General features: G+C 40.2%; 2 protein-coding genes across 7 annotated transcripts in view; one reads left to right on the top strand and one right to left on the bottom strand.

The window, feature by feature from the left end:
* Positions 1-120: 120 nt before the first annotated feature.
* On the bottom strand, positions 121-24817 carry nudt13 (nudix (nucleoside diphosphate linked moiety X)-type motif 13). Of its 5 annotated transcripts, none has more exons than XM_079801279.1 (10): positions 7403-7568; positions 7246-7307; positions 7042-7146; positions 6381-6523; positions 6185-6292; positions 4980-5086; positions 4490-4615; positions 2610-2721; positions 2349-2503; positions 121-707 (listed from the first exon to the last, which is right to left on the bottom strand). In XM_079801279.1, the coding sequence occupies exons 3-10, from the start codon at positions 7119-7121 to the stop codon at positions 519-521; spliced, it is 1020 nt and encodes a 339-aa protein (XP_079657405.1). In that variant the 5' UTR covers positions 7122-7146; positions 7246-7307; positions 7403-7568; the 3' UTR covers positions 121-518. The 5 variants fall into 5 exon arrangements, with proteins under 5 accessions (XP_079657405.1, XP_079657403.1, XP_079657404.1 ...); XM_079801277.1 differs by having other exon boundaries at positions 7408-7568; XM_079801278.1 differs by having other exon boundaries at positions 7042-7142; positions 7242-7307; positions 7403-7540.
* Positions 17402-25255, top strand: part of p4ha1a (prolyl 4-hydroxylase, alpha polypeptide I a) — a 36001-nt gene continuing 28147 nt past the window's right edge. For both annotated transcript variants that reach the window (XM_079801275.1, XM_079801274.1), the window contains exon 1: positions 17402-17568. The gene's annotated coding sequence lies outside the window, so the exon portion shown is untranslated. The remainder of the gene's footprint in view (positions 17569-25255) is intronic.

Genomic DNA, 25255 nt, shown 5'->3' with positions numbered 1-25255 from the left:
TTTTCTTTTGGTGTAAATATGCCCAAATGTTTTTGCGTGAAGTCACACTAACCCTTCATCGCCTCTTGTTAGGGTCATATATAGTGAAATGTTAGAAATTGAGTATGTCACTATTTCTTTGTATTCTCTTTATTGTAATACAATTCATAATAGTAATTTTAAAAACACAAGTGTTTTCTGCAAAAACAGTTACAGTGTATAACTGATTAGTACTATTTGAGGTAGATGTGCCGTTTTCTTAATTCAGATGCAATCCATCAACATTTACAAATATATTTCATGTAATGAAATCATTATACAATGATAATTATATTTTCATTCTGTAGTTATTCTAAATTAATCAATTTCCATCTCCAGACCAAATATAATACAAGTCCTTCTTTGAATATTACTGAAGATCCCTTCACAAGTAGTCCACCTCAGTGTCTTGTGGTTATCACAGCAAATACACTCTTCCTATATCAGTTCCTATATCAGTGGTAACCCAATGCACATAGTTCCATGGTTACTAGTCCAAGTCATTTTCTTGATAGCTGTTGCTGATTGGCCCATTCCTGAATGAGCTTATTGGCTATGGCATAAGAAGGTGGGACCCAGAACGCAGGTGGCTCTCTTTTAGGGTTGAGTGGAGGTTTCTGTAGTGCTTCTGTTATTTCTTCAAATGTGAACCAGCGAGCATCCTCAAGTTCTGCCGTGTCTACGTTCACCTATCCATGAACACAGTTAAAGTAGGTAAAGGTTATAAAAACAGCAAAGCCTTTACTGTGCTGTTTTAAATTAAATGCATTAACATTTATTTTGATATGCCTGATTCTTTTCCAGGGTCCCAAAATAGTATTTATCCACTTCATTCACATTTTAATAACTGAACCAACTCTCATTCACACAAAGTTCTTGACAGAGAAATACTGTATACACATTTGACCAAATGTATTAAAATGGGAACATAACTGAATGTAAAATCAGACTCAAACTAGAGACTGTGTGAGATATGATTGAAGGCAAATATTAACCCTGGTGGAATATGATTTATTTTCAGTTTAAAGAAAATGTTTACCTAATTTCACTTATAGCATAAAGAACTTTTGATTAGATTTTTTTCTTTTGCATTGTCATTTTCTGTACAATTAAGCACCCGCAGGGTGAAACATTTTTTTTTTCTTCCAACGAACGCCTTGTGAAAGAATTTGGTTTAACTGCTGCCATCTCTATGAAACTGATCATCCTAATAAGGTTTTGGCGGAGTCGGAGTGACTGTGTCGCCCGCACACTTTCGCTTTAGTGGCCAAGAGTGTAAAGTTGAATGACAGGTGACGAGAACCAATCAGATTAGATAAAATAACACGCATCCAATTCTGATTCACCAGGGACGCAACGACCTGCGTCCGGAGGAGGATCTTTAAGAACCAATTAGAGACCAGCTTCAGGTCACATGCTGCCCGTATATTTTTAGACTCAGATAGACATCCATTTGTCCGGCGTCCCTCGCGCATGAAACCGCATGACACATATTGAAGAACATATAAAATAGTTAACCCATCAAAGCCAGTTTTTATTAAATGCTGAGGCTCTTACTAACAGCCAGCACATCGTATGAGTAAACTATTTTTTTTTTATTTCACTTTTATATCAATTTTGTATACATGTATATTTCTGGAATTTTGATGAGGGCGGCGCCCTAGCGCCCTCTATTGACCAGCCGCCACTGGTGGGCGTTTTTACTGAAGTCTCACAGCAGACACGCCCTTTGAAACAGGGCATTCAGCCAGAGGGCAAACATCCGTATAGAAAAAATGCCTTTTATTTCTAAATTATGACATTTTATGATGTAAAAATCATACTAACAATATAAGTACACCTCAGAATACATTATAAAATAAAATAAAAAATCCATGCCATGGGACCTTTAATAGAATTTATGTGTTTAACCAGTTGTCACTACAATAAGTGTCACATCTGCCAGCTGGAGTGCCCATAATCTCCACCAGAGGGTACTCCTCCTGGGCTATCTCAACATGAACTTCAATTCCCATAACCCTTTACCCTAGCTTGTTAAGCCCTGCCTATATACGCCCTGTGTTTTCACCTTTCTTTGCAATGTCTTGTTTGTGTTACACTGCAATTCTGAGCGATTTATCCTGGTTCCTGTATTATGGTCTCGATTTTCTGTTTGCCTCTGTCTTGGACTCTGTTGCTACCTGGATTGTTTGCCCTGTGGTTTTGACCTTCTGTCTGTTATTTGAAATATTATTGTGGATTTACCTTATTAAAGCTGCATTTGGATCTTCAACCTGTGTTTCAGAGGAGTTTGTAGCAATAAGTTGTTAAAGGCATCATCCAAGTCTCACCTGCGTTTTGTCTGGGCTAACCGTTGCGTGGCAGGCTAACATAAAGGAGCTTTGTGGGAATGGCCAGTGCTGTGATCCAGAGTACTGTAGGTTCTCCACCTCCAGACCCACCTCTTCTGCCACCTCTCTGTGCAGGGCTTCCTCCACTGACTCTCCTGCAAAATGATTTGATTAAATAGAGCTGGTAAAATAACAAAATGGCTAAGTAACCACACAGACTGATATGGTGTGGACAGCAGCTTTTCATAAAGTGTGACTCACCCATGTCACAAAAGCCAGAGAGTGCGCTGTACATGCCTGGAGGAAACATGGCCTGCCGCGCCAGCAAACACCTGCTCCCATCAGACACCAGCACGATCACTACAGGTGCCATCTGCAAGTCAACGACAAATAGGTCAACTCTAGGTCAACCCAAATAATGTTAACCCTTAAAGGAACACTCCACTTTTTTTGAAAATAGGCTCATTTTCCAACTAGAAAAGCTTAACTCCAAGACATCTCAAAGAAAAGCTTAACTCCAAGTCTTTCAGAGTCGCTGCCAAAGCCGATTCAAAAGAGCGCTCTTCCCCAGCTTCTTTGTTTACGAGTAGCACGCAGAACCTCCGCAACTCTGCCGTGACGTGCCGTCATTATGTTAAGCCCGCCCACTGACTCTACACATGCTGTGATTGGCCTGACCAGAGTTTCGTTTTTCCAGCTCTAAGGTCTACCGAGAGTTGCTAGTCTACACTCGCGGCAAAATAAATTTTCTGCCGCTAGGGTGCATCTAGATTTCTAGGCTACTCATTTCGGTCTTTTGTCACGCACTCCCGCCACACATTGTATTTCTCACGCAGAAAAACTATTTATCGTACATTTAATATGCCGCAGCGCCGCTCTCTCTATGGAACCGGGCAGGAATCAAGTGCGTCTCCCCTGGAGTTCAGCCAATCAAAAAAAAGAAAGAGGCTACAGAAGAGCCAATCAGAAAATAGCACTGTTGTAGCTGGGTAAGATTTAACGCAACAACCAATGAAAAAAAAGCATATCCTGGAATTGTTCACCATCATCCTTGTTTAAGACCACTGGAGCTCCGAGCACCACTTTGAGCACAGAGTAGTGTCTTATTCTAGTTTAATTGATCAAATGTAAGAATATAAAATGAAAGCTGAAGCATAGACTATATTTATAGAAAAAGGAAAGAAAAGGAAATAAAAGGAAAGAAAAAACTAAATATTCAAAATTTTTATGAAATATTAATTTGCCATTTGCCTCCTCTCTGACATCTTTGAAATAGACAAATGCAATAATAGCCTACTATGCATTATCTGGATAAATAAGATTATAAAAGAATGCATGTTTTCCCATTCAAAAATGTTATAGGTGTGCAACAGAGCAAATATATTTTTCTGCACAGCAATAATTGAATCTTTGATGTCTGAATAAGTGCCATTCACCTTTATTTCACAAGGTGGCAATGTCTGATACACAATGACGAAGTGAAGTTTCACTCATAGTTACCGCAGGCAGAAAACAAAATAGGAAATATCATCAGCAAAACTTGAAATGGCTCAGTGATTTACTGAAGGCAATCAAATATTAATGTCACTGTCACTTGATGGATCTGGTGAAGAAGCTGTCAGCGCTCAAAATATTGATTTTGAAGATAGTTTTATGAATATGTTTGAGATGGCGAATATGAGCCAGATGCTGAATGTACTGGAAAATGAGCTCTGGTGAGGACAGTGATGATGGTATAAAACATCTGCTCAAACTGAACCCTTCCAAGCTACCAAAAGCTAAAGACCCGATTATGTAATAATTATTACCGAAACATTCATGCTTTTAAGGGTTAATGTTTTCAGTGTGAACCGTAATTTAAAGACAACATGAAACAGCATTTGCAATTCATTGTACTCTGAAACAAGAATAATCATCGAGAAATTGTATTAACAAGGAATTGATTGGGTTGTAATAAGTGCCCATACAATTACATTACACACAATAGCCTAAAACAATGACTAAATAGCTACCCAGCAAAATTAAAATATACTTTTGTACTCTAGAGTACAGCACATCAATATAACACAGCATCAGTCAAACAAATGAAATAAAACAGAAAATCTGACGCTCCTTACTATCATCATGAAACACCTGCTTACTTTGGGGTAGTAGGTGACGCCACTGCTGTGGCAAACTCTGAAACTTCCTGACTGGTTCCTGACAGTCGGCTGCCCCGTAGCACTACAAAATCCATTGGTCAGATGCCATCGAAGGAGAGCCTGTCCCTAAAACAAACAACAAATTAAATTGTATGTATGCGAATAACGTCTTAGAGATGGTCGACATACAAATGGTACGATGGCTATGGTATGATGAAAGGTATGATGGCTACATCACGCCATATTAGAGTTCATATGGACTGTGAAGTTAACTTCCAGCATCATGGCAGTAAGATTTGTACAAGCAAACACCATTCACGTTACCGCTTATAGTAAATGTAAATATCTAGTTTAACAACAACTATTGCCTAAAGTAGTAATGGTGACAAAGAGGGAGTGGGATCAAGTTCCTTGGATGATTCCTTGAACCTTGAACAGGCGGTTACAATGCAGTAGCATTATTGATCATTTAGAAACTTAAAGTACATACTTTGGCCACTAGAGCAGACTCTGGTCCAGTCATCATGAAGAAAGCTTTCCTGAGGTCCACAAACAAACCTCTACACTCCTGCTCCAGTGCACTGCGATCTAAATCACCTACAGTGAGAAGAAATTATATATATATATATATACAGTGGCAAGAAAAAGTATGTAAACCGCTTGCAGGATCTGTGAAAATGGGAATAATTTTAACTATATAAGAGGAATCATACAAAATGCATGTTATTTTTTATTTAGTACTGTCCTGAATAAGATAGTTTACATAAAAAATGTTTACATATAGTCCACAAGACAAAAAAATTGCTGAATTTATTAAAATGACCCCGATCAAAAGTTTATTGATTCTCAGTGCTGTGTCGTTCCATGGATGACCCACGGCTGTTTTTTTGTTTTGTGATGGTTGTTCATGAGTCCCTTGTTTGTCTTGAGCAGTTAAAGTGCCCAATGTTGAAAGTTTGAATGTTCTTCAGAAAAAAATCCTCCAGGTCCTGCACATTCTTCAGTTTTCCAGCGTCTTTTTCATATTTGAACCCTCTCCAGCAGGGACTGTATGATTTTTAAATCCATCTTTTCACACTGAGGACAATTGAGGGGGGTGAAAACATTTGAACAGGATGAAGATGTCCAAATTTTTCTTATTTTGTTTAAATATATATATTTTTTCATTTAGTACTGACCTTCAGAAGCAACAGAAAATACTTGCATGTTTCCCAGAAGACAAATTAAGTACAATTTATCTGATCTTCAAATTCAATAAGTTATTAAAAATATCTTATTCAGGACCGTACTAAATAAAAAATAACAAGCATTTTGTATGATCCCTTTTATTTAGTTACATTTTTTCCCATTTTCACAGATTCTGCAAGCAGTTCACATACTTTTTTTTTTGCCACTGTATAGTGTATGCAATAATATAAAGTGTACAGTATAGGTTTTGCATGGTCACAGAAAACCTGGAAATGCAATGTTGTTTTCCAGGTCTGGAAATATGGAAAATAATGGAAAGAAGTAGATGTCATGGAAATTCCATGAACAATCAAACACCACTCACATTCCCATTCCTATAGTGTTCCTGTATCTCAAACAGTAGGGTATGGAGCTAGCAAAACCAAAGCAATGTACTGTAAGTCAACGAATGTGTTCAGCTGTAAAATATTTTCATAGTATTGTATAGTAAAGGCTGTGTGAACTGACCTAATTCTAGTGAGAATTGCGGTTCACCCTTGTCAGTGCATCCCAGAAGAAAAGATTCGTTAACAAAGTGTTTGTCCTTTCCAACCTTCTCCAGTATGTGTTCCAAATCTAGAGGAATTGGCATACAAACATACAAAATTATCCAAAATCTTTTAATTCATGATATGGAAGAGTTCAAGTGGTGCTGTATTGAGACCTGAGGTATTTAGACATGCCAGTTTGTAAAGGCCGCTGTTGGTCTTCTGCAGTAGAGGAGCAAGCTTATGATACAGTAGAAAGTTCCCAGACTTCAGTGCTTCTCGACATGCCTCGTCATCCTCTTTTAATCTCATAAGGGACCTAAACGTGAATATTTTATTTTAAATTAAGAATTGCTTGAGCAATATTTCTCCAAAATCCATGCTGGGAATTATAACAGTATAATTAATACCAAAAACAGCACATGAAATAAAGCCAAACAACGTTTCATAATTTTTTTTATTTAATTAGGTAATTCATCCAAAAAATCAACACAGAAAGAAATATTTTCTTAATAATATATATATATATATATATATATATATATATATATATATATATATATATATATATATATATTTTTTTTTTTTTTTTTTATACAAATTATTCGATTCTTATAAATAATCTTCATTTTCTTTATGGAAAATATAAGTTATTATTACTTTATTTTACTTTTGATGTGAAATATGACCTGGACATGTTCTTGACAAGTTTGTGAGATTCATTCAAACAATCTTCGATTAAAAATAATGTAATAATGTTTAATGTATTCCATTAACTCCAGTACTCCAACAAATAGCATTGTAAATAGGTGTTACATTATTTAAAAGAAGACAGACCTCATTCGAGACACATATCCAGAGCAGGAGCGTGATAACACCCGGTTACAGTTGAAGAGAAGCTTGAATGACTTCAGCATGTCTAAAGGGTCCACAAGATACTGCCTGTGTGTTCAAATTAAAGGGTTTAAGTTAAAATCAATATGTTCCCATGTAGGTTTAAAGAGTTCAACAGTCATGGAGTGCGTAAGAGGTAGAACTTGCCCTTGAAACTTTGTAACAAAGAGTAAAGTGGCAATAGACTCTTCTTTCAGTATCACGATTTCCTATAAAGGACAGTTTCACGGATTATTTTCGTGAAAATGCAGTCAGAAGAATGACACAAAATACAAAAATACAAGAATGATACAAAAATACTAACGCAACTAATTCAAAGCGAAAAACTTTGTCGCTCTCCACTCCTGGAAGCTTCCCGTTTACACAACATATGTGGCCCTAAATAATATACTGATATAAACAAACAAAAGTGGTAGCTTATGTACTGCTGTACGACGCCTGCGCATGCGTGTAATATGTACGACGTCAGTACGTCATCAAGAGCGAGTCACTGGGTGCGTTCCATTCGACCATAAGTGGACTGCGAAGTGGACTTCAGAGGGTATTCCGCCATCTTAAGTGAGATTCCAATCCAAAGGGAGCGAACATGTTCAGTCCGAAGGGCACTGCGAACGGCGCAGGGAAGAAGGGAACATCGATACATCACTTCACAGGAAGTGTAGAGAGAAAATCACCCAAATGTCTTTGCGCGTCGCGTGCATCACCTGTCTGAACTAATGATGGTGCAGAGCCGTTGGTTGGAAGAGTTTTTAAACAGCTCTGCGATTAAGGAGTTTACATATCCATTTGTATATTCATAGTTATTATACAAACTAGAGTATTTATGAATGGTTATGGCAATAACTGTTACATTCGTATATTATATTTTATGAATATGTAAACAAATTAAAAGTGTTGAGAAGCACCTGAGGGCTGTCATGTTTTATATTTTACTTTATTTACCTCAGGAATGTTTACTGTGCAGCTGCACTTGGGAAAGAAAGCGTACGAGATGAGACGCTACAAAGACCATTAAGAATAGCCTACATAGTTAACCAAATCAAAGTATTTTCAAATTGAATGAGAGGTGCAGCTTCAAATCTGTTCATAGTCAATACAGGTTATAAGTAAACTAATAAAACTAATGGACAATGTTTTGATTATATGTTTTAGAAAGCCTATACTGTGTGTTTTGTAAATGTATGCTTATTACATGGTTTTCAATTTGAAAGTAAAGTAAATTACAATATTAATTTATGTTAGGCTATATCGTAAGTTATGACTATAACTATGGATCTATGAGACCGAATGATGACCGTCACCACGGTCTTACCTTGAATGATGCCATTCCGCCAGCTCTCCTCGAGACCTAATGTAAACAATGTCAGATGACTGACCCCTAGTGGTTGGTTCCCTATAAAACATCCGGATGAACCGAACACTTCCTCTTGCCTGGAACGCCTCAGTTCATCCCGAGTGACAAGAAATGGTGACGGTCATCATTCGGTCTCATAGATCCATAGTTATAGTCATAACTTACGATCTATTTCGACCTCACTCAGACCGTCACCACGGTCTTACCTTGGATGACTAGTGCCATCAAGGTCACGAGGGAATGTCAGCCTCTCCTTCTTCACATCCCTGCTTAGCGGCCAAGAGCAGAATTGTGGACCCAAGCGTAACTGGGTCCGCCACATTGACCCTGTAATACTGGGCAAAGGTACAAGGTGAGCTCCATGATGCCGCTGCACATATGTCCGATAGTGCCACCCCCTTCAGCGCTGCCCAGGATGTGGCCAGACTCCTGGTAGAATGAGCTACCAGGTTCCCTGGGACTGGTAAGCTTTGACTGGAGTGTGTGTGTGCAATAGTGTCTACTATCCAATGTGATAGGCGCTGTTTCGAGGCTGGTTTTCCGATACTTTTCTTATCGAAACACAAAAACAACTGAGTGTGTAAATGTCGTAATATCTGTGTCCGTTCAATGTATGTGCGAAGTGCTCGAACTGGACATAAGGTAGCAAGATCAAGTTCTGTACAAGAGAGATCAGGATCAGGTTGAAACGCTGCAAGTTCGATTACTTGATTGATCGTGCAAGTATTAAGAACTTTAGGCAGGAAAGCCGGGTTCGGCCAAAGAGAGACCCCTGAATGGTTTGCTTTCCATCTCAGACAGTCTTCACTTACTGCTAAAGAATGTAACTCACCTACTCTCTTTGCTGAACAGATAGCAAGAAGAAAAACTGTTTTCCACGTCAGTGACTTAAGATCCGCTTGAGCCAATGGTTCAAAAGGGGCTCTAGTCAATGACTGTAGAACCATGGGAAGATCCCAGGATGGTGATCTCAGCCTTTTTTCTGGAAAGAGGCGACGTGCACCTTTGAGAAATTGAGTAACCAACATGTGTTTACCAACTGATAAGCCTTCCACAATACTGTGGAAATGAGAAATAGCCGCCACATAAACTCTTACTGTGTTGACTTTTCTTCCTGAGTCTAAAAGTGACTGAAGGAAGCATAAAATAGAATCAAGACCACAATTCATGGGGTCTAAGTTTTTGTCCTGACACCAGTTAGAGAACACACGCCACTTGCTTGAGTAGTTATCCCAAGTGGAAGGCGCTTTAGCATTGTTTATGGTTTTCCTTACTGCCTCCTCTAGCTGACAAGAGAGGGGCTCAGTAGGGGCCAAACCCAGAGTTGTAACGCGTTTGGGTTCGGGTGCCAGATCTGTCCCTCCACTTGAGAGAGAAGGTCTGTTCTGATTGGTAGTGGCCACGGATGGCCCTGTACCAGACGTAGGAGAAGTGGGAACCAATGTCTCTTTGGCCATTTCGGGGCGATCAGTAAGACCCTGCAACGTCCCAGATCCACCCGTTTGAGCACATGAGGAATCAAGGGTAGGGGAGGAAAAGCGTATAATAAACCTCCCGGCCACTCGTGAGACAGTGCATCCAGTCCCAAAGGCCCACCTTGGCCGCTCAGAGAGAACCACATCTTGCAATGGGTTGTCTCGGCAGATGTAAACAGGTCGGTGTGGGCTCTTCCAAACCGGGTCCAAATCAGATGCACCACCTCCGGGTGTAATCGCCATTCCCCTGGGAGAGGTCCAGTTCGGGAGAGGAGATCGGCTGCCCGGTTCACTTCTCCGGGTATGTAAATTGCCCTGAGAGAGGCAAGTCTCGGGTGAGCCCAAAACAGAAGTCTCCTGGTTTCCTGGAGGCAGCGCAATGACCTGGTGCCTCCTTGGTGATTGATGTAATAAACTGCCGACATATTGTCGGTTCTTACAAGGACATGCCTGTCCTGTAGGAACGGAATCAAGTGTCTCAAAGCCAGATAGATTGCTCTCAACTCCAGCACATTGATGTGTTCCATGGTCCATGGGAACATCCATGAGCCTCTGACTGATCTTCCTTGCCAGACAGCCCCCCAACCTTTCAGAGAAGCATCGGTTGTCACCACCATTCTCCTCGCTGGTATATTCCCCAGAGGAACACCTTGATCCAACCTGCTGCTTCTTATCCATGGACGCAGGGCCTGAACACATTTCTGTGTGACCTTCAACTTCACTCGCCTGTGTAATTTGGGGTGGAGTTGAAATTTGTTGATCCACCATTGCAATGGTCGTGCTTTGAGCAGTCCCAGAGGCACTACCTTTATTGCTGCCGATATCATCCCCAGTAATCTTTGGAACTGTGCCAACTCCATCCGCTTGCCTAAACGGAAAGATTGTGCCAGGGCAGATAACCTTGCTACCCTCTGTGGGGACAGAGATGCTGTCATTGTTAAGGTGTTCAAAACTAACCCTACAAATACGGTTTCTTGCCGTGGTTCGACATTGCTTTTTTCGTGATTCATGCGGAACCCAAGCTCTTGTATATGGTTGATAACAGCCTCTGTATCTCTTAAAACCTGGTGACGGCTTGGTGCACAGATCAACCAGTCGTCCAGATTTGGGAGGATCTTTATACCCACTGCCTGAAGAGGGTAAAGGGCAGCTGACACCACCCTGGTAAATACACGGGGAGAGAGGGAAAGGCCAAAGGGAAGGACCTCGAATTGATATGCTTGACCTTGAAAAGCAAAGCGAAGGAACTTCCTGTGATCTGGATGAATGGGCACATGAAAGTATGCATCTTTGAGGTCTAGTGTTGTAAACCACTCGTTTGGCTCTATAACCTCCAAGATTTGGGCGGTGGTCAGCATCTTGAATGGCAACACTTTTATGTATGCATTCAGACGTCTTAGGTCTAAGATGGGTCGGAGACCACCATCTTTTTTGGGCACATGGAAATAGTTCGAATAAAACCCAGTGTGCTTTTCGTAGGGTTGTAGCTGAGTAATTGCCTTATTCCCAAGAAGGGTTGTTATTTCTTTGGATAACATTTCTGCCTGGACTGCGTCTTTGACCACAGTTAAGTGAATCCCTGAAAACGAAGGAGGTCGTTGCCGGAACTGGATTCTGTATCCGCTTTTTATCGTAGCGAGTACCCAACGATCTGAGATTTTCCTCTCCCAGCTGTCCAGGCATAGCTGGGAGCAGATTCCGGCAGCTCTTCCAGGATTGCTACGCAGTTCCCCCATAGGGGCCTGAGCCCCTGGGGTTTCGCTTCTTTTGTGGTGCATCTCTAACTGATGTACGAGACCGAGCCATTTGTGAATGCCGTGGTGCTTGTCTGGCACTTTGGCTGCTATCAAACCTCTGAGAATGGGTATTTTGTCTTCTGTTGAACTCCCATGGTCCTGGCCGACTAAAATGGGGATGATGAGGGGGCTGAAAGCCTCGATATGACTGTCTAGCTGCTTTAGCTGGACCAAACGTGCGTTGCACTGATTCTCTTCTCTTCCGCGCTTGCTCAGCTTTATCAAGCGTCGTCTGAGAGTCTGGATGAAACACACGGCCTGGTGTGACGGGCATGTAGGTCAGTTCCTTCCTGATAGTATCAGGTAGGGAAGTCTGTGCTAACCAAATCTGTCTACGAGAAAGGATTGCAGATGACATAGAAGCCCCAATGTCTCTAGTGAGCTGGGCGTGCGTAACCAGGGCTGCATCGACCAAACCCATAATGTCCCGATCCTCCGGATTTATAAGTTTCCGTAAAGAAGCCAGAATTATGGCTAAGGCATTACCAGATCGGGCTGCACGTGTGGCTGAGTTGTAGGTTCGACACACTAGGTTATCGGTCTTCTCACACTCTTTCCGGGGACAGCGTGGGTCATCAGTCACCCGGTCTAGACCCAAGGATGTTAAAGATGCCATTTCACGCTCCACCGCTGGCATACCGCCCATGCCTGTTTCTGCAGCATATTGTATATTAGCAAAGCGTCTGCAACCAGCATTGAACTGGGGTGCAGCTTTGGGATGATTCCAGGCTTTGCTTAACATTTGTGAATAGTCCTCAGTAACAGGAATCGAAACAGATGGTTGAGACTGGGAGACCCCAGCCCACACTCCTTGCACCACTGGTGTCGTTGATGCCTCAGCCTGGGATTCCAGACCTAAAATTATTGCAGCGCTAAAAATTCTGTTAAGAATGTCAGGTTGTGTACTGTCTCTATCAATAGCAGAAGACCTGGACTCATCTCCTTGATCTTCCTCACTCACATCCTGATCATTACTACCAAAAAGAGAGTCATGAGCATGAAGAGAAATAGTGTCAGGAATGTTACCTCTTCCGCCCTGATTTGGAGGGATATCATCCTCAGAAACAACAGATGAAACTGCATGTTGTTGTCCACCTAACCCCCTATCGTGGGGCCTAAAATTATCCATTTTCCCAGCCAAATCCCGTAAAGTTGCTAGAATTTGCATCTGGGTGTCAGCTTGAGGTTCTGAAGCCCTTGACCTTCTTCCATCAGAACAGCTAGGTCCATCATGGACTTCAACAGGAGAATGTTCCCTTCTCCATTTAAGAGAGCATGCATCAACCACTGATCCTGATGCACCTCTATCATGAGCTGACCGTTCAAAAAGGCTAGCTCTTTGCACCCTCTCTTGTTGGGAGAACTCAGCTGCGGCCGGGCATGGTTTTTCAATGTCCTCCAGTAAATGGGCCATACCCAGACATGATGGACACTCGCGATGTCCATCCCGAGGATGCATAGTAGCACGACAATAATGGCACAGAGGTTGACTCATGATTGTTAGACAGCTGCGTACAGTTGTAGCTCGGATAACACACAAAAATATGAATACTCTACTCCTGCGCACAGAAGTTTGCCAATGATATGTAAATGTGTGTATACAAAAAAAATATATATATATATTAGATTAGATTAGATTCAACTTTATTGTCATTACACAAGTACAAGTACAAGGCAACGAAATGCAGTTTAGGTCTAACCAGAAGTGCAATAGCAGCAAGTGCAGGATATACAATGGATGCGTAAGTGCAGGACATGGATATGTACTGAATATGTATAAATATGTATAAATAGAGAGACGTTATTACTATAAACAGAACTGAATTTACAGGTGAATATGTACAGTGAATAAATATACAGATGGCTATTACTATAAACAGAATTTACAGGTGAATATGTACTATGAATACAATATACAGATGGCTATTACTATAAACAGAATTTTACAGATAGAGGTATACAATAATATGTTAGGCTAATATGAGGAATAGCAGTGGATTAGGGTAGTGCAATAAATTATGGACAGAGCTATCCGGAAAAAAAAAAAGTGTAAAGTGCAGTGGAAAGTGGTTGCATATTACAGTTAGAAGTACAGTGCAAAATGCAAATGTAAACATTGGTACTATAAATACAGTCGGCAGTGCAAATGAGCATAATCCAGTTAAGATATGGCAGTGCAAGATGCATATGTAAACAGTTGTTACTGTGATAAACAGTCGGTAGTGCAAATAACAAAGTGAAGGAAGATGTGAGGTAGGAGAGTTATCAGTTTATGAGGGAAGTGGATCAACGGGGGTTTGAGTTCAATAAAGAGACAGCTCTGGGGAAAAAACTGTTCTTTAGTCTGCTGGTCCTGGTCCGGTGGATCCTGAAACGCCTGCCGGAGGGCAGGAGAGAAAACAGTCTGTGGGCTGGGTGAGAGGAGTCCTTGAGGATGCTGCGAGCTCGATGCAGACAGCGTTTCCTCTGGATGTGTTCGATGGCAGGTAGTGGAGTCCCTGTGATGCGCTGGGCAGTTTTCACCACCCGCTGCAGTGCCTTGCGCTCCGCAACAGAGCAGCTCCCATACCACACTGCCACACAGTTGGTCAGGATGCTTTCTATTGCGCAGCGATAGAAGTTCACCAGGATAGCCGAGGAGAGCTGATTCTTCCTCAGTGTCCTCAGGAAGAAGAGGCGCTGGTGAGCCTTCTTGACCAGGCTGGAGGTGTTGGTCGTCCACGACATGTCCGCCGAGATGTGGATCCCCAGGAACTTGAAACTGGAGACACGTTCAACAGCCATTCCATTGATGTGGATGGTGTCGTGTGTGCCTCTTGACTCCTTCCTGAAGTCCACGATGAGCTCCTTCGTTTTGGTGGTGTTGAGGAGCAGGTTATTATCAGCGCACCATGTGGCCATATATATATATATCTACTTAATTTCACTGAGCCGCTGCGAACAGTGGAGTCAGTGTGATAACTAAATTCCTTGATTCAAATTTTTTTTTTGGAACGCACAGACCAAGACAGGTGACCAAGTCCCCTCAGCTGCGAACAGCTGATCAACAGGTAAACAATAAACCTCCTTTGAACTGATGTGAATATAGAACAAAAAGTTACTCACCACATCCGTACGCTTGTTAAGCGTCGGAATACAATCCCTACAAAACAAATGTTAACATGAACCAAATTCGTTAATTTGTAAATAATACCAACCACTCACCTGAAATATAGAAGAAAAAGGAAAAAAATTACCGCAATGCTCAGGGGCACCAGGCGCCTGCACTATAGTGACGGATTGAATGGGTAAAGATTTCCAAATAACAGCGTATACACGCGGATTTCCTCCAAACCGGTCTCTAGAGAGGCGAGAAAGGCAAAGAGGAAGTGTTCGGTTCATCCGGATGTTTTATAGGGAACCAACCACTAGGGGTCAGTCATCTGACATTGTTTACATTAGGTCTCGAGGAGAGCTGGCGGAATGGCGTCATTCAAGGTAAGACCGTGGTGACGGTCTGAGTGAGGTCGAAATAGATCATAATCTGCACCGTCGTTGCCTTTCTTTGATGACGTTGCAGGGCGTTCCAAATGAGCGATTATTGTCAGCGAAGTCCACTTCAACTGATATACCGTGCTCAGGGAGTAGGGAGCAGTGAACAGTGCATAGGGACCCTGTCGAATGGAATACACCCAATGAGGTTCTATTGTTGTAGAAGTGTGACTACACAGAGTTTTTTATGTACATTATTTTATACTTTTTATGCACTATGCTTTTTTTGGACTTACTGTGATGACGATACTACATTGGACATGGTAAAATGAGGGTACATTGGAACATATTCTGTAAAAATACAATGTTACTTACATGACATTCACTATTATTGGCAAAAGTTTTGGGACGCCTGCCTTTACATGCACATGCACTTTAATGACATCCCAATTTTTAATCTGTAGGGTTTAATATGGGGTTGGCCCACCCTTTGCAGCTATAACAGCTTCAACTCTTCTGGGAAGGCTTTCCACAAGGTTTAGGAGTGTGTTTATGGGAATTTTTGGCCATTCTTCTAGAAGCGCATTTGTGAGGTCAGGCACTGATGTTGGACAAGAAGGTCTGGCTCTCAGTCTCTGCTCTAATTCATCCCAAAGGTGTTCTATCAGGTTGAGGTCAGGACTCTGTGCAGGCCAGTCAAGTTCCTCTACACCAAACTCGCTCATCCATGTCTTTATGGACCTTGCTTTGTGCACTGGTGTGCAGTCATGTTGGAACAGGAAGAGGCCATCCCCAAACTGTTCCCACAAAGTTGGGAGCATGAAATTGTCCAAAATGTCTTGGTATGCTGAAGCATTAAGAGTTCCTTTCACTGGAACTAAGGGGCCAAGCCCAACCCCTGAAAAACAACCCCACACCATAATCCCCCATCCACCAAACATTACACTTGGCACAATGCAGTCAGGCAAGTACCGTTCTCCTGGCAACTGCCAAACTCAGACTCGTCCATCTGATTGCCAGACAGAGAAGCGTGATTCATCACTCCAGAGAACACGTCTCCACTGCTCTAGAGTCCAGTGGTGCTTTGCATTGCACTCTGTGATGTAAGGCTCAGATGCAGCTGCTCGGCCATAGAAACCCATTCCATGAAGCTCTACACTGTTTTTGAGCTAATCTGTAGGCCACATGAAGTTTGGAGGTCTGTAGCTATTGACTCTTCTGTGCACTGTGCGCCTCAGCATGCGCTGACCCTGCTCTGTGATTTTACGCGACCTACCACTTCGTGGCTGAGTTGCTGTTGTTCCCAATTGCTTCCACTTTGTTATAATACCACTAACAGTTGACCGTGGAATATTTAGTAGTGAGGCAATTTCACAGGTGGAAACCAATACGGTACCACGCTTGAATTCACTGAGCTCCTGAGAGCGAAAAAATGTTTGTAGAAGCAGTCTGGATGCATAGGTGCGATTTTATACACCTTTGGCCATGGAAGTGATTGGAACACTGGAATTCAATGATTTGGAGGGGCATCCCAATACTTTTGGCAATAGGTGATACTAACATTCATCCAACACCAGCACGTGTAGGCTATATCACAATCAAAGTGGCATGTGATAGTTACCATCACTGTCTGTTCTATAGTAGCCTACTTTTTATATAAATCTGTAACATTGTATACAACTTTCATGTATTTGTTTTGATTAGTTTTGTTATTTAAAATAGCCTACCATCTTTAAAAATATATATATATATATGACTGTCCTATCATTTTCCCCACAACCAACAATTTTGTCAAAAGTTAGTGTACTTATTTACCAAGTATGCAATGCTCTGTCAGCTTAAAACCTCAAGAGCATAGTGAAAACTATATATTTTAGCTTTCTGAGCAATCAAAAACACAAGAGGCAAGATTGCAACATGAGGCCAAATGGTCATATTTTTATTTTTATGCGTCAGAACAGCGCATCCGCTTTGTTTCTTAAAGGGGAACACTCTTGGTGGTGTTTTAGTTGTGCAGTATCTATTCCTGCAATGTCACCTACTAAACAGAGCTAAAAGCATCAGTCTTAAGTAGATCAGAGAGATTTATCAATTTGTTCCATTTGGATGAAAAGTAATGCAACAAAATCAATTGTGCAAAATTAGAAGAAATACGTAAGCTATCCAATGTATCCAAGTATCAGTGCCTTTATGCGACTGTATGAACAGCAGATGGCGCTGCAGCTCAACCATGTCTCCTCTCTGTAGATTCTTCCACATTTCAGCTGCGAACGAATAGCGAACGGAGCGAATCGCTGAAGAGTGAGAGAGGGAGAGAAGCTAACCAAACAACAATTTTCGATTTTGTTTTATCTACTCATTCCAGGACGGAACAGTAAGTTGACCTGCTTATTATGCTTCAGTAAACATACTTGCTTCAGTAAACATACTCGCTTCAGCAAACATACCCTCTATCATAGACACAGGCTTAGGACACTCTAGAAATTTCCCTGCATATTTCCATAGTTTTCCCGTTGCGTGTAACGTTACTGCCATTTCTCGCAGGTTCTTTCAAGACATTTTCCTATCTATTTTTCTCTCTCTTGAATTTGGCAGCTTGTATTTGGTCAGGTGATGGAAATCCCCCCTTGCGTTCTGATTTCAAAAATCGCTGCGATCATAAAATCACAACCATCCCTCCTACAGTAGAGATTCCTACAGTATGCAATCAATAGCTGATTGTAATATGAATGGTAATAATACAGTCGAGGGTGTACTTTTTAATAAAACATAGGACCAACAAATTATTTAGATTACTAGAATCCATTGGCGTTATAATAAGAGGTTAGCCTCAGATCTGTACTGAAAATATGAACATGCTAAAGACAGTCAAATATAATGTACAGAGGCAAATAGAGACACAGGACGCGTTTACAAAGGCACTAGTTAAGTATAGTGAAGTGAGAAGTTAGTATAGTAAAGTTACAGTGTTTGGGTCATTTACTGGGGGAGGGGAAGGGACGTGGCACTCAATCCACATCAGTTTACATATATCCCGGTTACTGTAAAACATGGAATTAATAACAGTCATCCGTCGGTTATCTGTAACCTATTATAATAATGTAAATACTTTTGTCACTCGGGTTAACATTAGAGAAGACTGTTCTATTTGCACAAGTACAGTTACAGTAAAGGGTTGTATCATGGTATCATATACCATGGTATTACCATGGTACATAAAAAAAAAAAACATGTAACCTATTGTAATACCATTGCACTTTTTGTTAATGTTATGCTCACTGAAAATGTATATTTCTATAAATGTATTTCTATCAGATTGACCTTTAAAATCAGACCCTAAAAAGTCAGATTGATAGATACAGTCATAATATTTCAAATGTTACCATATGAAGCACCACATTTTAGCTTACTTGACAAAACGTTTTTACTGTGCATGGTTATGAAATTCAGTTCGATAATCCATATGTAAAGAGAACATTTTATTAGGGTAACCATAGTTTCCATCAATAATAGCAATAGCACTATTGTCATAAAAAAGTAGTTAAAATTAGTTGTTTAAAGGAAATTTCATAATAGTTTTATTAAAAAGTATTTTAGTCAAATATATATATATATATATATATATATATATATATATATATATATGTATATGTATGTGTGTGTGTGTGTGTGTGTGTGTGTGTGTGTGTGTGTGTGTGTGTGTGTCCCTGGACCACAAAACCAGTCATAAGTTTACATTTTTTGAAATTGAGATTTATACATCATCTAAAAGCTGAATAAATAAGCTTTCCATTGATGTATGGTTTGTTAGGATAGGACAGTACAACTGAGATACAACAATTTGAAAATCTGGAATCTGAGGGTGCCAAAAAATCTAAATAATGAAAAAAATCACTTTTAAAGTTGTCCAAATGAAGTCCTTAGCAATGCATACTACTAATAATACATTTTTGATAAATTTACAGTAGGACATTTACAAAATATCTTCATGGATCATGATCTTTATTTAATATCCTAATGATTTTTGGCATAAAAGAAAAATTTATAATTTTGACCCATACAATGTATTGTTGTCTATTGCCACAAATATACCGTGTGACTTATGACTGGTTTTGTGGTCCAGGGTCACTGGTCACAGGTCCACACACACACACACACACACACACACACACACACACACACACACACACACACACACACACACACACACACACACACACACACACACACACACATGTCTGGTGCGTTATCCTTCTGGGGACTCACCATAGGCGTAATGGTTTTTATACTGTACAAACCGTATTTTCTATCCCCTTACACTGCCCCTGCCCCTAAACCTAACCCTCACAGGAGACATTCTGCATTTTTACATTTTCATAAAAACTCATTTTGAATGATTTATAAGCTTTTGTGCCCGTGGGGACCTCAATTTAGGTCCCCACGGTGACACGAGTCCCCATGAGTCTGTCTACAGTCAGGTTGAAGTCCCCACCAGGCTAGAAAAACATGTACACACACACACACACACACACACACACACACACACACACACACACACACACACACACACACACACACACACACACACACACACACACACACACACACACACACACACACACACACATACAAATTACAAATATACAAAACGCTACCATTTATTTTAAATGTATCATAATTTACTTAAAAGAAATAACTTAAAATGTAAATAATTCAAACAATATATATATATATATAATTTTTTATTTATTATTTTTTTTTTTTTTAAAGGCCTTACTACAAGGGGTGTAGTCCATGAGTGACCACATTCATTAAGCTTCCCTGTCGTGACCCCAGGCTATTACTTTTTTAGAGTATTCACTGCAGTATTTTAGGCAGGCCTTCTCTACAAGTTAATACTAGTTCCTCAAATGTTTAGTCAAGTCATATGTTCTGATTACATTCTTGTCTTTTTGAATTAGGATAAATCACATTTTTAACAGGCACTTGTTTTCGCAGGAGGAATCTAAAATGATTTGTGTGCTACTGCTCTCGGGTCTTGTTTGTGTTTGTGTAAATTCCTGTAGAGCTCGTTTTAGCAGCTGTTTTTGCCCACAACAGATGGTCAAGTTTTTGAAAACTGCTGGGAATTGCATTAGTTGCTTTGCTTTTCTGAGATTTTTGACACCAGAAAAAGGTTAAGTGAAGTTTAGGTCAAGTGACGATGAGCACAGTTTTTAAACGTGTGTTACAATAATTTGGGAAACAGCTGTTTTGTCTTGTTTTGGTTAATAACTTCGGACTCCTAGTTCTAAACTGACTTTCTTTTGAGCCCATATTCTTACTAACTCACAACCTGATATATAAGGCTGTTAGTTGTGTCTAGTTCTGTGTTCTCTTTCTTGGGGCTTTTCTCATGTAAATGAGAATGTGAACAAAGTGAGCTGCTCAACCCAACCTGACACCCATTGCATAGTGTAACCTACAAAAAACACAATCAATTGTACTTGTTCTTTGATAACCTGCTGCAGTCTCTATTATGGTTCAAACAAAAGCGACGTTTGCATGTATAAAACTTAGTCATAATGCTATAGAATGAGTTGTATGTAATTGTTATATGTTTTGTTGAAATGCCTTAGCTTAGCAAATACAACTAATAATTATCTCCCATTAAAATGATCTGTTTCAAGATTCTTTGTGCAAAATAATTCAATATGCTCTCAAATCACTTCTATAAGCAAATAATCATACAAGGCGTGTTGTCCAACAGTGGCTTTATCCCAATTCACATACTTGTACTACACACTAAAAGTATGCACTTCACTGCATGTAAGCATTCATTCGGAAGTAAATCAGTTGTTCACGTAATAAACATAATTTATTCTGAGGCTATATTCTCATAAGTGTTTTGTCAGTTTATTTAAATCAGCTTATTCGTGATATCTGCTCCCTTAAACTTATTTCCGGAGCATTTTTACCTTTACTAAAGGTTTTTATTCCTAACCTTATTAAATGAATGCATGTGACATCTTTCATGTCAAATTTTTAAATATATCAATAAATTAAATTAGAATAATAAGACGCTAAAAGGCGGTTACCAATCAATTAAATCAGTATCAACAAAATCCATCTTTCAATAACAGAGAAAAAAAAGTATATGTATGTATGAATGTATATATATATATATATATATATATATATATATATATATATATATATATATATATATATATATATATATATATATATATATATATATATATATATATATATATATATATATATATATATTGGGACACCCCTTCAAATCATTGAATTCAGGTGTTCCGTCACTTCCATGGTCAAAGGTGTATGAAATCAAGCACCTAGGCATGCAGACGCTTCTACAATTTTTTTTGAAAGAATGTGTCGCTCTCAGGAGCTCAGTGAATTCAAGCGCTGTACCGTGATAGGTTGCCACCTGTGCAATAAGTCAATTCATGAAATTTCGTCACTACTAAATATTCCACAGTCAACTGTTAGTGGTATTATAACGAAGTGGAAGCAATTGGGAAAAACGGCAACTCAACTGTGTGAAGAAGTCGCCAACTTTCTGCAGACCTCCAAACTTCGTGTGGCCTTCAGATTAGCTCAAGAACAGTGTGTAGAGAGCTTCATGAAATGGGTTCCCATGGCTGAGCAGCTGCATCCAAGCCTTACATCACCAAGTGGAATGCGAAGCGTCGGATGCAGTGGTGTAAAGCATGCTGCCCTTGGATTCTAGAGCAGTAGAGACGTGTTCTCTGGAGTGATGAATCACGCTTCTCTGACTGGCAATCCAATGGACGAGTCTGAGTTTGGCGGTTGCCAGGAGAACGGTACTTGCCTGACTGCATTGTGCCAAGTGTGCCAAGTTTGGTGGAGGGGGGATTATGGTGTGGGGTTGTTTTTCAAGGTTTGAGCTTGGCCCCTTAGTTCCAGTGAAAGGAACTCTTAATGCTTACCAAGCATACCAAGACATTTTGGACAATTTCATGCTCCTAACTTTGTGGGAACAGTTTGGGGATGGCCCCTTCCTGTTCCAACACGACTGCGCACCAGTGCACAAAGCAAGGTCCATAAAGACATGGATGAGTGAGTTTGGAGGAACTTGACTGGCCTTGAAGTAGGCCTTATTGTTGATCTCTGCTTAAAAAAACTTCAGAAGAATGTGAATTGCCTCCTCTCCTCCTCTGTTACAGAAAAAACATGCACATACGAAGAGCTGGAAAAACCACCAGAGAAATTAAACCATCCAGATTCCTTTGGCATGCTATGGTCAGTGCACTAGGCTTGCTACGATAGTCGGTGTTGCCGGTGTTACCGGTGTTCAGACTCAACACCGGTTACATCACTTGCCCACCGTGGCACTGTGACACTTTATATTTTAGGCTTCGTGTTCGCGTCTAAACCATCAAATAAACAACAAATAGCCTGTGTCAAAATGACCAGATTGGAGAGTAGTTACTTTAACCGTTTATATCTTAAATGGGCGTAAATAGTTTGGAGAAATAGGAGAATATGATGTTATTAGCTCTGCAGTCGGTCTTAAAGGGGCAGCGTCTAATAAACCTGCTGTCGATTGAGCCATTAATTCAAAACAAACAAAAGGCAAATAGAAAATATTCACATCTCTTGAATTAATAACTTAAGCTGTTATCAGCATTAATCTATCAATTTATACAGTGAAAACTATGCAGTGTTATTTTACATTTCATTACTTTATTAGATTTCTTTGTAGATTTGTTCTTTCTGAGTAGTTTTAATGTTAGCAGACCTTCCGAATGCCTGCACACTGGTCCATTTACAAATAGATGTTTAATATTTTTGTTCAAACATTGCTGTTTCTTTTGCTATAGATATTTTACTTTTCAGATTATAAAGCCATGTTAATTATGTTTTTTTTTTTCATAAAAAAAATATATACAGTATAATAAAAATAACTGATAAGAATACCGATAAAGTACCGGATCGATAAGCAGTATCGGTAAGAGTAGTAATACCGTTAAAACTTAAAACCTTAACGATACCCATCCCTATTAGTAATACAGTGGAAATTAGTAGATTTGGTTAGCATGTTGATTTACGGTGTGCGCCCCTAAATTTTCTGGTTGTGCCCCTAAAATGTTCAGTTGGGGGCCACTGTGCTCCTAGTGAAAAAAGTTAGTCTGGAGCCCTGTATAAAATAATTAAGTTCAGTTAGAGAACAGACAATACAAATAATGATGATCCGACCGTGAGTCTCGGTAGCGGCAGGAGTCATTCATCAGATTTCATTCATCACGAGAGTGAGGAGCTGACTGAGATGATCGCGGAAGATTTGGTTTCAAAGCGAAACGTAAAAGCGCATATTTAAGGGAGTTTGTCATTTGTTTTGTTGTTGTGTTCTTCATTAAAAATAATAGGCTAATGAACCCACAATTCAAGAAACCCGCCACGGAATTGGCGCTAATTCAAAACCGAAACTAAAATGTGCACGGCCGCACAGAGCGCGCATTTACGGACGAACTGTCATTCATTCATGGCCTCACAGAGCGTGCATTTACAGACGAGCTGTCGTTCACAGTGTGTGCGCACCGTCAAAAATGTCCTCACCGTCACATCCCTACAGTGCACTTGATTTGGGATGCACTAATTCTAAACTTGCATATTATTTAGGATGTTTAACATGCATATTAAAGGGGTCATGAACTGGCTTTTTTAATTTTTTTATACTGTTGTCTGAGGTCAACTTATTGCGTTCGCGTGGTTTTTACATTTAAAAACATCATAACGAATAAGTAATAGGCTATTTTCTGACCTGGTTTTGAGCCTCTCTCAAGACACTGTCGGTTTTGATGGGCGTGCCGCACTGAAGACTTGGAAGTAAATGCCCATGGCTAGGATTGGATAAGGTTTGCATATTTAATGAGCTCCTGCTCCCCCTGTCAGTGAAAGCGTGTGGCAAATGGCAACCAGTATGAATCGCCCAGCCCACAGCCAGGGGTCGCAAAATGTCTTTATCAAACAAACACAATGATTCATCTCTCATCCCCCCGCGATTGATTGGATTGATATTTTTTATCAACGTTATTTGGCCCGCCCAATCGATGAATATAACCGCGAACCGTACACACACACACACACACACACACACACACACACACACACGCGCGCGCGCGCGGGCGCACATCAAGACAATAATGAACCAAGAACACCACAAATTAAGTATTCTCCAGCCTGTGACAATGTGCTACGGTATGTTCTGTAAGACATGTGCACATAATCCAATCCATAGATATCAAACGATCTGTAACAATGCAATACTATCATATATAAAAAAACATTTTTTACTCACATTAGTGTGTTGCTTCATCCATTCATGTAATCTCATCCTGTCTGCAAATCCAGTCTCTTATTTACAAGCGACTCCGCGGTTAAATGAACATGCAATGTCTTCCCCACGTGAGCTGGATATTCATTAAAAATAAAGTTCATCCATGCATTCATAATATTGAAATCCGAATGCTTAGAAATCCGAATACGAAAAGCTTATGTGGGATGTTTACTGCTTAGAAATTCGACACGGTTTAGTGTCGCTTCTATGTTGCTCTTAGCTGTCATGTTAGTGGCACGAGTTGGTGGGTGGGGCGAGGTGTTGTTCTTCCTCTGTTGAGGCGGTGCGTCACTACACTTATACGTAATAGCCGGGCACATTCTGAGATCGATCGTTTGCTGGGCCTGGTGTCAATAAAAGCTTTTCTTTGACAAACAAGGAAGTTTTCAGCTCTGAAACTTACAGGATACTCTTATATTACCATGACCTTTTATATATCAAAAGCTCAAGGGAAAGTTGATTTCTCAGTTCGTCATCCCTTTAAGACATGGTGAATACAGCATCTTTCCCCCAAAAAAAGGGAAGCAAAATGATTTAGGGAAGGAAGAAGATTGTGCAACTGCTCAGTTGTTCTGCCCTATTTATAAATTGAAGTTACATGCTAACTGAATGCTGTCAAGCTGAAGGCAGTGAGGTGGCAGCACTTTCCTCTTTCACAGTGCCAGCAGGGTTTTGAGAGAACAATCTG

This window comes from Gobio gobio (assembly GCF_949357685.1).
Source record: "Gobio gobio genome assembly, chromosome: 20".
NCBI classification, from domain to species: Eukaryota; Metazoa; Chordata; class Actinopteri; order Cypriniformes; family Gobionidae; genus Gobio; species Gobio gobio.
The sequence above is the reverse complement of the archived record's forward strand: the minus strand, read 5'-3'. Positions and strand labels throughout refer to the sequence as shown.